Source organism: Uloborus diversus, chromosome 10 (genome assembly GCF_026930045.1).
Source record: "Uloborus diversus isolate 005 chromosome 10, Udiv.v.3.1, whole genome shotgun sequence".
In the NCBI taxonomy this organism is placed as follows: domain Eukaryota; kingdom Metazoa; phylum Arthropoda; class Arachnida; order Araneae; family Uloboridae; genus Uloborus; species Uloborus diversus.
Genome location: NC_072740.1, coordinates 8,662,100 through 8,677,248, shown reverse-complemented (window position 1 = coordinate 8,677,248; position 15,149 = coordinate 8,662,100). Strand labels below are relative to the sequence as shown.

Sequence of the window (15,149 nt, the reverse complement as noted above, 5' to 3'; positions counted from 1 at the left end):
TTGTTGGTTTCTTTGAAAGAAATTAACAGCTGAGAGTCAGTTTGGTTTATTATTTTGCTTGTTTGTTTTATTCAGCAGTGTTGTTGTAAACTTCTTTGAAAAAGCGTCAACATTCTCTGAATAGCCATAGTGAGCACTTTTCTCCCCACTCATGATTTAATAATTAATAATATACAGCAAAATGAACTTAGAACTGCAAAGGATAGTAGGGGTGGGGGATGTAATCGCTTCAGATAGGGTTACCAAATTCAAACTTATTGCCACTTAGAGTCTGATGGTGTGATTTTTAACTGTTTATCGCCACTTAGCGTCTGGCGCGATGTTAAACTGTTATTTTGGGAGAAAGTTATACGAGGGGGAACCCAAAAATAACCGGATTTTTGTTCTAAAATATTTATATATTAGTTTATTCACAAAATTTCTGTTGTCTTCTTTAAAGTGTTCACCCTTAGATGCAATACACTTGTTAATTCTTTTTTTCCTCTGTTAGAAGCTCCCCTGGAACTCTCTAACTTTGATCATGTCCAGTGCCCGTTGCGAAGTAGTTTTTACAGCCTCTACATCATTGAAACGCTTCATTTTCAGATTTTTTTTTCATCCTCGGGAACAGAAAAAGATCACGGGGGGCTAGGTCTGGCGAATACGGGGGTCGAAGAACGACTGGCCACCCCCGAGAGCAGTTAATGGTAAAGGTTGTATGTATGGGAGCGTTATCATTGTGAAGGAACCATCCTTCCAATCGCCCTAGCGAGCTCCAACTCACTCGTTTCTTCTAAATTTTCGTCAATCGTAAAACGACCACTCTTGTTGATTTTTTGGCAGATTTTTTCAATACGTTCAGAGCGCCCAAACCACTCAAAAACTTATAGACGGCTCATAGCATCGGTCTTGAAAGCTTGTTGAAACATTTGGTAAGCTAATCCGTTGCCGACTTTTCAAGCAGGAGAAACAAAATTTCAAGTTTAGTTTGTTCTTTTAAATTTGCCATGTAATGAGTTCGCAGGTGGAAAGAAACAGCACTCGAGAAAACCAACCCTACGATCAGACGGTATCAATTAAACTGACGCCACTTGCACAGCTGGTTTGTGAAGGTCTCTACTTGAGCCATCTAGCTAAAGAACACTCTACTACATCTAGGATTGGCATCGCACCATTAGTCCGGTTTCTTTTGGGTCCCCCCTCTTATGGGTTTGGTTTTTCGATGCTAAAAAGGATAATTTACTTTAAATAATAAACTCTTTTATTTACCGTTTTTTTTCTACAGATACCTACATTTTGAAAAACGCAATCTTTTTACATCCGATATGAGAATCATATTTTATTCTTTTTCCAAGCTAACTTTGCTTTATTAGGATGCAAATAAATGAAAAGTCTCTTTATTTTTGTAACAAAGCTTATTTTAAGTTTTTAAAGCGAAATTCCATTTTCTTTTGCGAGTCAATAATTAAAATGTTGAATCGGTGGTTTATTTTTTATTTAATTAATTTATTTATTTTTTGCTTCAACTGTGTTCAGATATTAATGATATGTTTATCATAGGACTCTAAAGTGCAATTCTAAAATAATTTTATCAAAAATATTTATTTTACAAGCCGTTTTTATACTTTTGACGCCTTCACTTTGAGGATTGCAATCTCTTTGCATCCGCTATGGGAATCTGATTTTTCAAATTATGTTTAGTACGCTTAGTTAAGAAGTAAACAAATAAAATATTTTTTATTTTTGTAAAAATCATGGAGTTTATAAGTTTCAAATGAAACTCTGTGCTCTTAAACAGTGTCTTGGGTTAAAAAGTTAAATGCTGAACCCCTGCCTGATTTTTTTCTTAGTTATTTTAAATACTATACAAATAACCTTTCTTGTATAATTTAACACGATGTAGAATGGTAGATAAATATTGATACATGAGGGGTGCCCATCTCTCAGTGAGCGATGCCTCCCCCCCTCCACAAATACTAGAAAAACATCCAAGAATGATATTTTCAACAGAAAAGAGGCGAAACACTCAACATTAAGTGTCAATGATACAGTTTCCACCATCTCAAGAGTTTAAACCCTCGTTTTTACAAAAAAAAAACAATTTTTTTTTGCAAAATTATTTGATTTTTCACAAAAAACGGACCTTGTGAAAAATCCTGGACAGACCCCTGATAAGTTACCGCTCTATAGCTGGGGCTAAGGCAGAAATACATGAAATATGCCAGCTCAGTCATTCCAGCGGAGGACTGCAGTTTCGTGCTTATTAGTACTCATCAGCCCGGCATAGGAAGTGACTGAGCTAGACTCAGTCTACACTACTCTACTTCCAATATAATTGAAATTTGACCTACTGCTCAAAAATTTTTGTTCTGAATATTTTCGTTCCAAACTTGGTTTACCAAATAAGCAAATCTATCAAAAAGCTTGCTGTGCTGAATTGCATGGTATTGTTTAAAGGAAATGAGATTCACCTTCCTCACTGAACAAACATTTTCACATCTCCATATTGACTTTGAATTTTGAAGTTGATAGCACATTATTAGAAATACTTATATGATATCCCATATTAAACACACAAAAAAATAAATAAATAAATAATAATAATTAAATAATTAAATATCATCTTTTACAAAAATACAAATACTTATGTTTTATGATTATTTAAAATTGTCAAACCTCTGTAAATAAGTTTGAATTTAGTTCAAAGTATGTTTTTGTATAACTTATATATGTGTATAATATTAGTTAGCTGCAGTGACTTCTTAGGATTCATTTGCTCTGAGCCCCATTAAGTTTAAGTTAAGCTCAGGCTAAATTATAATGGGAATTGAATAAATACTTTGGTTCTCGAACAGTAAAATAAAGATATAACAATGATTTATTGCAAAAAATTGCAGATTACTGCATGAAAGTTTTTCGTTGTTTCAAGGAAGACCTTTTTCGATACAAAAAGAAAAAGTTAAAAAGATATCCGATAAGAGCATGAGGCAGAAAAGCAAGCAGCTTAAAAATCAAATATAGCCGATTAACCGAATACTAATGAGAAATCTGTTAACAAAATAAGAATACTAACCATCAGGGACGGACTGGCTAACTTTGTCCCAGTCGGCAAAATAATATTTTGACCCACCTCTGTAAATTAACCGTTTAACCGCCGAACTATTGACGGATGATCAAATTTGAGTAATTTTTTGAAATTATGTCTATTTATGTCTAGTAAATACAGAAATAAAATAAAATTTCCAGAAAAAAAATTTTTACTATGTTTTTTAGTGTGTTCCATTTTTGGAACATTGGCGCTTTGCATGAAGTTTTTTTTTTAAGAGAATTTTTTTAAACTAAGAGATTTTGAATGCGGTTTTTATCTTAGCATACTTTATTGCGGAAAAAGTAATATTTTAAATTGCATTTATGTACATATAAGAATTCAGAAAATCCAATACAGAAATATCTAATGCCCATGATATGAAAGGAAGCATTGCTGGTGAAGTCGTTTCTCGCAATGGAAACATTTCTTAGTCGTATTTTTTTTTGCACGCCGCGCAACGTCCTTGGGATGCAGATACAATATAATGTCCGTCAGACATTCTTGATCGTTTATGTAAAGGACAACGAGGCCCTAGATGACTTTCTACTCGTACTTTTCTTCTTAGGAGGACAGTTGTTATTTCTGTTCAGAACTCTAAATGCTTCATCTTGACTTCGTGTAACTCACAATGAAGTAACCAACTAGCTACAACTGAAATATTCAGAGCATTACTAAAAAGTTTCCACCACCATTTTTTACTCCTCAAATGAGGTCTGTAGCTCCCAAAAAGTTTATCCAAGACGTCCACCCCCTCCCCCCCTTCATTGTATCTCTTGATAAGATGAGGTTGTGGCACATCTATCTTGCATTTCTGCGCATTTGAGTAACATTTTACAGATACAAGTGGCTCATGTGTATAACAATTAGATGCTACTGTAACCACTGCATTATTATTCCAGCTGCACATGTACACTGATCCATCAGATCGATAGTCAAAATTTCCTCGATCTTCTTTAGAAAGGGCTTTTTTGGATTTCAGTGGACAATGGCCAGTTCGGTTTTCACGAATTGTTCCTGTTGCTCGTACACCTTTTTTTGATAGCTGAGAAATTAAATCATATGATGAAAAAAAGTTATCAAAGTATACTTCATGCTTAGACGTGTCAGTGAAAACTGATAATAGATCATTTACAACTCTGGATCCTAATTGCACACCAGGGGATCCTTCTTTTTTACCTGAATAAATCTCCATGGAATATGGATATCCACTTGAAGAGCACAGCATCCAAATTTTGAAGCCGAATCTTATTGGTTTTCATCTAACAAACATTTTACATGAATGCCGACCGTAGTAGGGGACCATAGATTCATCTATGCTCAATTTTTCATGAAATACACCAAATTGTTGAGGGTTTTTACACAATTCTTCGTAAATAGGGAAAACGTTTCTTAGTTTGTCATTTTGTTTTAATTCATGGTTGTCCATCAAATGAAAGTTGTTTTTTATTTTTCGAAAACGATTTTGAGGCATAACTGTTGGTACAATTGGCACAGATGTATCATCTTCACTGCTCCAATACATATCTTCAGAAGGAACAGAATGGTACCCACTCAATAGCAACAAACCAAAAAATTGTAGGATTTCATCTCTGTCAACATCTATTCTTCCTCAGTGATATTGCCTAGTTCATCTGGGGGTAATTGGCATATATCTACATCTGACAAATCCGAATCTGACGATGTCTCTAAATAAGCCACAGCTTGTTCCACAGTAAAAACTCTTGTGGACATTTTTTAACATTTATGAACAGTTGGTATACGTCAAACAGAATTTCGTTTCGCTCGAAAACAAAGCTAGCGAATTATTGAACTGCATTTAAAATATGAAGAATAAAGCGCTCACTAATATTATTTTTTATTATCACGTGACAATGTAGCTGTCCGAGCAGGTGTGGATTCGGAGCCATATAGACCGTCAAACAGAAGACTTATTATTTTCTTTGCTAACGAAACGTCATATCCTTTCAAAATATAAACTTACTTGGTTTTGCCAACATCTACATCAGAGTACATTCAAAATGAGAAAAAAAAGAAACATATATTACGAAAAATGAAATTTCCCCTTGGAAGTCGAACGATTTACTTCTTGGAAATTTGACTCCCTAAAAGCGCCAATGTTCCAAAATTGGAACATGCTATTTTGAAGGGGTACACCTTTCGGAAATATCATTGTACATTTCTACAAGCATTTTAAAATCATATATTGAAGTATTTTTCACAATTATAATAAATATCATCACATTTTCTGAAAAAACCAATTTTTGGTAAATTTTATAAGAAAAAGTTGCAAAAAGCTAAAAAAACACTCATCTTTGAAAAATCGCAATAAATAATTGAAAACATATAAACAATCAAGCAGGAAATCAAAAAATACTTTGAAATAAGACTAAACTGTGTTAAAAAAAACTTGTTTATTTTAACGTTATTTCTTGGGAAAATTTTCACTTAAATATGATGTTCCATTTTTGGAACATTGGCGGGTAAACGGTTAAAAAAGTTAAATCAAACAGTACCAGATCTCGATTCTTCCGAGTCCAGTCAAGCTGAGACATTAAACTACCACTAGTTCCTAGTTTCCTTTAAGTTTCTAAATCAAATTTTAAAGTTCTAAAAAAAGAAAATTGTGAAACGCAAAATAAAGCTACCACTGACAAATTTTTTATGTACCTTGAAAGAAAGATACGAATGGTCAGGGCCTGATTCCTGAATAGGCCAACTAGGCCATGACATATTGCCCCCGATTTTTAGAGGCCCTTAAATGACCTATACTGTTTTAGCCAATGGTTAAAATTGTAAATGTTGACTGCATAACATAACCACCCTGGGTCCTCTGTTCCTATCACTTGGTGAGGTTTAACTACAAAGGGGCCCCGAAAAACCATTTGGCCAATAGGCCCCTGCTAATGGTCATAAGTCTGAAAAGGCACATCTTTATTCTTCGATACTGACAACATGGGAAGGACACAAGGAAGGGGAGGAATCAGGTAATTGCCCCGGAAAGTTTTCGAAATTGGTTGATCTATATAGACTTAAGGAGAAAAGAATCGGAATAAGGGGTTCTATAGTTCCCTTCCAAGCGATATTTTCAAAGTTGATGTCAAAAACCGCAATTTTACAATTTTCGGTAACGTTAGAGGAGAGGAAAAAGAAGGGGTTTCCCCACGATTTTGTCTTCTTATTATTTTTTTCCCCAAAATTGAAGTCTGTTTGAGTCTATCTTTGTTTACAATAAAATGTCGGAGGCTCTTTCCAGAATTTCTTCGAAATGGGGAGTTTTATAAGTGCAATTTTAGGCTACCCTTGGTAAAATTAATGGAACAGGGAAGCATCAGGAGCTCTCTACGAAAACGTTTCGACTTTGAACTATTAAAAAATGCAAAAATATCTTTGATCACGTTTGAGAGAGTGGAAAACTCAGTGATCTCATTTTGAAGCATTTAAAAACTGTAGTATACTTGACCCAATTTTAAACTACTATTCAGTTACCACAGGGAATCTGGTGACTCTGCCGACATTGAAAATTTAAAAACATTATCTTATAATATGTTTGGGAATATTAAAAGGAGAAAAAAAAACAGTTTTCCCAAGTGTTTCCCCTAAGATTTTTTTTTAGGGTGCCGTGCCTTACCTCTTTTAAGCTAACCTTTGACCCTAAACTTAAATAACCCTCCTTGTCCCTTCAAAGTTTAAAAAAAACTTCACAAAAGCGATTTTTTTCCCCAAAAGGTAAAGATTCACACAAGCCTGTCCTTGAAACATCACTCCCTTGTTTCAATCACTTATCCGTAAGAATATGATTCGAATATATCTGAATGTTTTTAGCATTACCTTTAAAACTAAACCAGGGTGGCGACAGATCAGGAAGATCAGAGAAAAGTCAGGGAACTTTATTAATCAGGGAAAAGTTAGGGAAATATCAGGGAATTTCAAAAAAATAACCAAAAATCAGGGAAAATTGATTTTATGAAGAAAAAAAATTTTTTTTTGCTTTGCAAAATTAAGCACCCTAATTCTCTATGCATTTTCCGCCAATTATCTGTTCAAAAAAAAAAGTTAAAATCAATGAGGTACGATTATACCCTGCCGCATATTTGTGCATCTTTTTTCCTCAACGTCAAAGTATTGCATTTTTTGCATTTTACTTATTAACCACAGGATGAACTTCCTAAGATTGCTTCTGTGTCTGTAAAGTTGTTTATTTTACCTAGCTTGAAGTTTGCTTTCACGCTTTCAATACTACGCAAAATCAGCAACCCTACAGGCAAAGAGGAAACCGTCATTAATGCCTTAGCTCCTTTACCTTTATTTCATTGTCTAGAAGTGATTAGCGTATTGTAATCAAGATTTCAAGAAGAAATCTTTGTTTTTTGAATGAATACTGATAAAAGCTTAAAAGTTATTACTTCTTCACGTTTTTAATGTAATTGCTAAAACTGAACTTTGAATAAAAAAAATTTGTTTTTTGCCGTTATTTGCTGTCACCGCAGATTAGAAAGGTTTTCTTTTTTTCAGGCTTAAATGATTCTTTTATTTTAAAACCAAATTGTATTCTTTAATATATTTTGAAATTAACCAATTTCTTTTTTTCCCCTTGCATTTTAAAGCTGTTTGTTACAAAAGCAACCTAAGATTTTTTTCGATGCATAATGAAATCATTTGAAATAGAGTTAACTTGTGTTCATTAAAACCTATGTTCTTGATTAGAGAAAAGCTCCCTATGAATGGATGTCAAAAGGTTTCATCTGTTTTGCATAAATATGTCAATTACTTATATAAGAATAACCACATTACTTCTATTATTTCACTATTACTTGTTTTTCTTGCAACAATTATTATACTGTTTGAAAATTTAGTTCAAAATAATTTCAATTAATTTTTAGTTCTATCATAAATACACATATGTTTTTAAGAGTGATTTTAATAGTTTCTTAAAATTCTTATGCTAAGTGGTTACTGGAAGTAAAGTTTTTTTTTTTTTTAATTTTATATAACTTTCCATATAGAAAAATTTAATATACTGTTTTGTAGGGTGTTTTCCCCCAAAAATTGACTTGATATGTTTTTTTTTAAACATTTTATTAAAAAACAGCATCTTTTTAAAATTATATCTTTAGTTCAACAGCTTTACAAAACTTAAAACGTTTAAAATACTGCATTTCTTACAAACATACAATGGGTTTCAAGTAGAGCAAAGAAAGGAAACCATTATCATTGGTAACGTAAATCAGGGAAATTTGATGAACCTAATCAGGGAAATGTCAGGGAACTTTTTTTCACAGTTCCTGTCGCCACCCTGTAAATATCAAAAAGCTTTTAAATATTTTAAAAATAATTATGATCGAAAACACTTGAACTTTGTAGCACCTATACTAAAAAGTAAAAGAAGCACCTTTTTTATTGGACAAAATTTCTCTTAAAAAGTACCCTTTTATCAGAACGCGCACTGCACTTTTTTTTATTGGTCTGAGGAAAACACTAGTTCCCTCTGGGTATTTTTTTTCTGAAACTGAAATCAATTTTAGGCTACAGTGCAGATAAAAGGGTTACGGAGCTCTCCCATGGAAATTTCTATCAGTGGAATTTTAAGCTATCTTTAGTAATTTTAAGGGACCGGTGAAGATTTTAAGACTTTGTCTGGGAATTTTCCGATATTTAAATCTGAAAAACTCAAATAAGGGAACTTGATCCAAGAACCTGGTAAGTCCAGATTCACTCATTTTTGGTAAGACCAACAAACAACATTAGTGTCCGATAGAAAGGCTAATATCTTTCCCACAATATTTACTACAACGCAGAGGTATGATCTTATATTTGTGTCTCGTTTTTGCACCTATCGGAACATCAATATTCTCCCCATGCAAAAATTGAATTTAAAAAAAAGGGAAAAGTTTGGACGTAACTGGTTCTTGCATCAAGTTCCTCAATGGGGTTGTTTCCTTCAGTCAAAAGTACTTCTTTTAGATAATAGATGTACAAATATAAAGTTTTAACCCTCTTTTTTCATCTCGGGCCCTTTTTCAGGCCACGTCAAACCCCAATTTCTCTGACCCCCCTCCGTTTCCTCAATGTGGGAGCCATGGTCCCCAAAGTCTAAAAACTAGAGAGAAAGTTGATGAGAGGAAAGCGTTCGGACGTCTAGACTTGGGGGAGCTATTTACTTTGGTCCCTACTAAGGAATGGAAAAAGAATAAACTGGTTTTCAAACTCTTTTTTCACATAGAGAAAACAAATTTATTTTTTTTATAATTAATTAATTTATTTTTTTTATTATGATTTAAAAAATGTTAGGTGTGAATTTAAATGTATTAAGTTCAATAAAAAAAATTGCTGAAAGTGGCTCACTCGGTTGTTGACCCAGTCGGGGATCCCCGACTAGTCGACCTGGCTAGTCCGCCCCTGCGAACCATGTTCAAACGCTTTTTCACTGGTACAGAACCTGCACAAGAAGGAATGTGATTGGCGGAAGGTTAAGCAACTGAGGCCAAAAAAGAAATGGCAAATTCTATAACTGTAAAGAATGAAGAAAAAGAACACAAAATTTCTGAAAAGAAAAATAAAGGCTAATAGAAGAAAGAGGGGTGGGGGGAGCCAACTAAATTACAGAAACAAGTTGAAAATAAAGTGAGCAAGATTTTCCTTAAAATATAGAAAGATTCCTAAAAATGAAGCTCTGATGAATTGGGGTAGTTTTGAATAATTTGATAAGAGTTAAAGTCAAAAGAGTTATTCAAATAACTCTTTCAATTCTAACTCTAGTTTAAATATTTGATTACAAAATCCATTTCCGAAAGGCTTATGTTTGGTGAAAATTAAAGTGATATGTTTAAAAGAAATATTGCTTAAAAATTAAGAAATTTGTTTGTTTTTTCTTTTGTTTACATTTACAACTTTTGTGTTATTTAAGAATTCTTTTCGATGCGTTAAAAGTCATTAATTCATGAAAAACTTATGACTAGGAATTAAAGAAATTTAAAAAGATTTTAGACATAGCGAAGAATGGAATCTACCATTTACTAGACATGACTGGTTTTTAATTGATCAAACAATACTGGCTTTCAATCTAGTGAATTGTAATTAAATTCTAAATAAGCTGAAGTAAATTGTTTAAATGAAATATTGCTTAAGTTTTTTTTTTCCCCTTCTTTTGTTTATATTTACTTCTCTTGTCTACTTTATGAGTTCTTTTCAACGTGTTAAAAATTGGAAATTTCTGAAAAACTTTTGGCTGGGAACTAAAAAACTATTTTAAACATAGCTGAGAATGGAATTAACCATTTACTAGACCAATTCATACATCATTTGATGTATGAATTGGTCAAACAATGTTGACATTAAATGTAGTGAATTGAAATTGAATTCTAAATGTGCCAAGAGGCATGAATTTTCCATTCTAATCCTAATCACATTATCTCCCCTTCCCCCCTTTTTTTAGTATAAATAATTTTCTTCTGTGATCCATTCCCAACATTCTTTCATTCTTTTAGGTCATTAGAATTAAGGAAGACGTAAATGGACTTGTTGATCTAAAGTGCCTTGAAAATGAACTCCAGGTATTGATATTTTGTTGCAGAAACTTTCAGAAAACTTTCACTCAAATTTCATACACGACAATTAACCTTAACTTTAAATATTTTAGGAGCTAGTAATGATAAACTAAAATTGCTTCTATGTATCGAAATTTCTATACATCGAATATTTTTCTGACAATTTGCTACTTTGATATACGGATTTCTGACTGTATTCTTTAACGTTCAAAATAGTTGTGCAATAGCAGAAATACATTACAAATATTTTTACTAATTTAAAGAGTTCTTATTAATTTTTTTTTTTGTAGAAATATTCCGGAAAAGATTGCCACTTGATAGGAAGTTTTAGTGCGGCTTCAAACATAACAGGCATCTTGACTGATGACATAGCCGTTTCCATACTTCTTCACAGATATGAAGCATTGTCTTTTTGGGATTACGCTTGTGCTGGTCCTTATGTCAAAATTGACATGAATCCTGTTATTACAGGGTAAGTCATTTAATAGTGTTTATTTTGATGTGAACATTTTTCGAAAACAATATATCGCTTATTCAATAAGTTACACCCTAAGTCAGGGCTAAGGCAGAAATACGTGAAATACACCGCCAGCTCAGTCATTTCCAACACTTTGTAACTTACTGAATATTCCTGCCTTGCCTTCAAAATTCGAGTTGAATCGAACCATTGCTTCAGTCACTCGTCTGGTCAGTGCTAATTCTGTATTAGCTACCAGTTTGTTTGGCACTCTTGGCTTCCTTAAGAGGTTTTCCATCTCCAGCTCAGTCACTTTCCTATGCTGGGCTGATGAGTGCTAATAAGCACGAAACTGCAGTCCTCTGTTGGAAATGACTGAGCTGGCGGTGTATTTCACAATATATTGCTTGTTTGAAAATAAGAGGCCACAAAACAAAATTTTTAATTTTCTTTTTTTTTTCGCTTAAAGACCTTCTAGGGACGTTGTCTTCTTTGGAAAATAATGACAGATTTTTTGTTCGAATATTAACCACTGGGAAGCAGAGCAAACTTACTTTTCTTAATGCGAATTGCCTGAAGAGCTCAACTTCAAACGCTTCCCTTGTGAAATTTTACTCTTGTATTTTTCACTCTTCTTCCAAATGAGCGATATTATTACATAAAGTTCTAACTTAAGGTACATATGATGTTTGAAAGTTACATACAACATGTGCCTTTATCAGTGAATAAGGTAAATATCTTAGAAACTCTTTTAGAAACGGACTTAACTTCTGATACCTTCGATAGATGGCAGTATCCTCCATACCAAAATTTACTTGTCCTCGTTCCCTGGATTTGGGTTCACTTTAGTTAAAAGTGAGAAAGCGACAGGCATTTAGTATTAACGGGGTATTGGTCAAAACAAAGTACTTATCTTCTTCTCAAACATTGCAAAAATCAAGATTGTAGTAATTAAAAATTCAGTGGTTAATTTTTGAACAAAACAAGACATTGAACAAGAATAAAAGTTACGTTAAAATGATTTTTTTAAAACAAAGACCAAATAATGAAATTAAGCCATTACTACAGTAAAACCCCTCCTAACGGACACCCCTCAAATGCGGACACCTTTCTTATGCGGACAATTTTTAGTTCCCTGATTCCAAGGCAAATAACATCATCAAACCCCTGTCCTGTGGACACCCCTCTATAGCGGACAAAAAATATTGTCCCGTTAGTGTCTGCTTTAGAGGGGTTTTACTGTATATAAAACAATATACCAAATAAAAGGAAAAAGTCATTAAACATGAAAAATTCCATTCAAATGTAAAATTGAAACATGAGGAGCGATTAAAAATGAAAGTAAAAGCTTTACTTCAAAAGTTTTTCACAAACTTAGTTCTCAATTTTCACATTTTTTCTTATTTTTTATAAACAATTTTGCTCTGAATGTAGGAAAACAGCATTTTCTTTTCTTTTTTTTTTTTTTTTACACCTTGCAGATGAAATTTGCTTACTTATGTTTTGGGATTCTGGGTAACCTTTCTTCAACAGAGCTCCTTGAATAATAATTGGCATTTTGAAATTTAAGAAACTCTAACATAACTTTTAAAACTTTATTATCAATAAAATACTTCTTCAAATAAATAAATAAATAATAATAAATTATAACTTACACTATAAGTTAGTATTGTACAATTATATGCTATTTTTTATTGTGTAAAGATACGTTTGAATTTTTTTTTTTTTTTTTTTTGTCATTTCAGAGAAAATGAAGGGCTTGCCTATAAGGATGCTGTCTTCCTGTCTCCTCACAAATTTGCTGGTGGACCAGATACTCCAGGTCTGTATCAATGACTCTTGAATAATGTGCTTTGAAAGCATTTGTTTATCAGAGTTTTCTTCTGAAGACGTTTTGAAAGTTAAATATCATTGAATGCTGCTAATACTTATGCCATTATCATCATCATTAGGGGCCATTTATTAATTATGTAAGGATCCTGAGGGGGAGGAGGGGTTGAAAAAATCTCTGCATACCCTTACTTGGGGGGAGGGTCAGACTCATTCTTACATAATGTTTTCCAAGTCGATATCTTATATTAGAAATCATGCGGTCAAGTGGTTTGGCAGTGATAATATTTCATTTGCTTCTGGAAGGTAAAAAACGTATTTGAATGAGCAGTTTTTTACTTGTTTTTCAAAGAATGAATAGTGTTTAAAAAAAAAAAAAAGAATCACTGTGTATGGCATGTCTTATTTTTAATTAGTATCGCATCATATACAAAAAATATTTGTCTAGAAAACATGCAGTCTAGATTCCTTTTAGTAAATATTTCTTTGCACAAAAAGGTTTTTTTTAAAATAATTACTAACAGTGAATTTAATAACGATTCCAGTGATGTAAGATTCGTTACTTCATTATTTTGAAAATCGAAATGGAATCTTATGTAAAATGGGGGGGGGGGGGTCAAAAATTTGCCAAAATCATCCTTATGTGAATAATGTATATCCCCTTATCATTGGGTTTGCACTAGGATGTGGGATTGCACAATTCCTGCAATTTTTTCTAAAATCCCAATCAGTTAAAATCCATTTGCAGGCTGCTTCCATTGATCAACATTAGAGGTCAAACATTTTAAAAGTGTCTCCAAATTTCTCATCTCGGAGTTTTCATTTTTTTTTTTTTTATAAGATAGCCAGTATAAATGGAATGGCTTACTGTAATTTCAGCTGCCATCTTATTATCAATGAATGAAAGAATATCCACGAAGAAACAGGATTAAAAAATTGAAAATAGCTTTATTCGGGTTTGCTGAATGCTCAAACACTCTTTGAAACTTTAAATTTTTTTCTGCTCCTATTCGCATTAAAATGCTTTTGTCGGCATTTTCGGACTTTTTTTTTGGTGGCATTCATATACATTTTTAGTATTTTATTAGCACACCATTTAGTAAATGATTGATTTAAAAAACTAATATTTCCTATGTAGCAGATATTAAGCAATTTTAATGTTAATTATTTAAAAATTAATCTATTTCTGAAGTAATAAAATATTATAATTTATTCTAGCAAACAAATGGAACATTCTCTTTCAATGTTATGCTTGTTAAATAAGTTGTAGGCTACATGCTTTGCAAACACTTAGTTGAAATTAATAATTGTCTGAAATGTTCAAGAAATAAAAAATAAAATTATAAAAAATGAAAATAATACTCCCACTAAAATTTTAAAGTACCACCTAAAATTTTGGTCAGATTTGGATATCCCACCTTACTTTCCCCTCTAATGTGAATCGTATGTTATCAAATGAGTCAGTGAGAAACAAAGGGATGTAAGTGGAAAAATTAAAAATTTGGAAATGAACAGCACAAATGGTAGGTGATCCTCTCCTCTGTCTTGGGGCAAGACATGGTACTAGTAGCCCTGGCAGGTGCTTTAGAAAAAAAATCAATGAAAGCCTATTGAGCCCCGCAACTTAAAACACATTATACTCAAAACTTGAAAGTGTCCACTTACATCCCTTAGCTTCTCATTGCCTCAAATGTTGTTGGTATCAATTCTTATCTAAAGCTAGGTGGTTTGGAATGTTTTGTTGTGTTTTTGATTTGGGGACAATAAACCAGCAATATTTTTTGATTCTTCCGACCAGCTTAACTGTCAACGCTTTGTGGGATGCGTAATTTTGCACGTATGAGATTGATCACTACATTCTGTGCATAGGATTTGAACCTATTGTCATTTCGTTTCAGAGTTAAAAAATTTCAACAGCACCAGTTAGGTACCCTCTCTATGTGGTTTTTTTTACTTCCTTTTTCAAAAAAGAAAATATTGTATTCGCAAAAAAATTTTCACTCAAAAATCGACCCTAAATTCCATTTTGCTCACCTCCAAATGAATGTTGAGTTTTTTTTCGACTCGACCATTTGTGAATAAGTGCCTAAGAATGTATAGACACGCAAAATATCCATTTTGACGACTCCCGAGTTAGTTATAACGAGTTTTCTCGTGACGTCTGTAGGTACGTATGTATGTATGTATGTGCGGATATGCATATGTGCGGATGTGCATATGTATGTTGCATAACTCAAGAACAGTATGTCCT

The 15,149-nt window shown here is 32.8% G+C and overlaps 1 protein-coding gene across 1 annotated transcript in view; it reads left to right on the top strand.

The window, feature by feature from the left end:
• LOC129231354 (uncharacterized) overlaps positions 1–15,149 on the top strand; it is a 112,382-nt gene that overhangs the window by 25,488 nt on the left and 71,745 nt on the right. Inside the window, exons 5-7 of the mRNA XM_054865646.1 lie at positions 10,552–10,617; positions 10,902–11,083; positions 12,814–12,890. Of these exons, the coding sequence (XP_054721621.1) occupies positions 10,552–10,617; positions 10,902–11,083; positions 12,814–12,890 (325 nt within the window). The remainder of the gene's footprint in view (positions 1–10,551; positions 10,618–10,901; positions 11,084–12,813; positions 12,891–15,149) is intronic.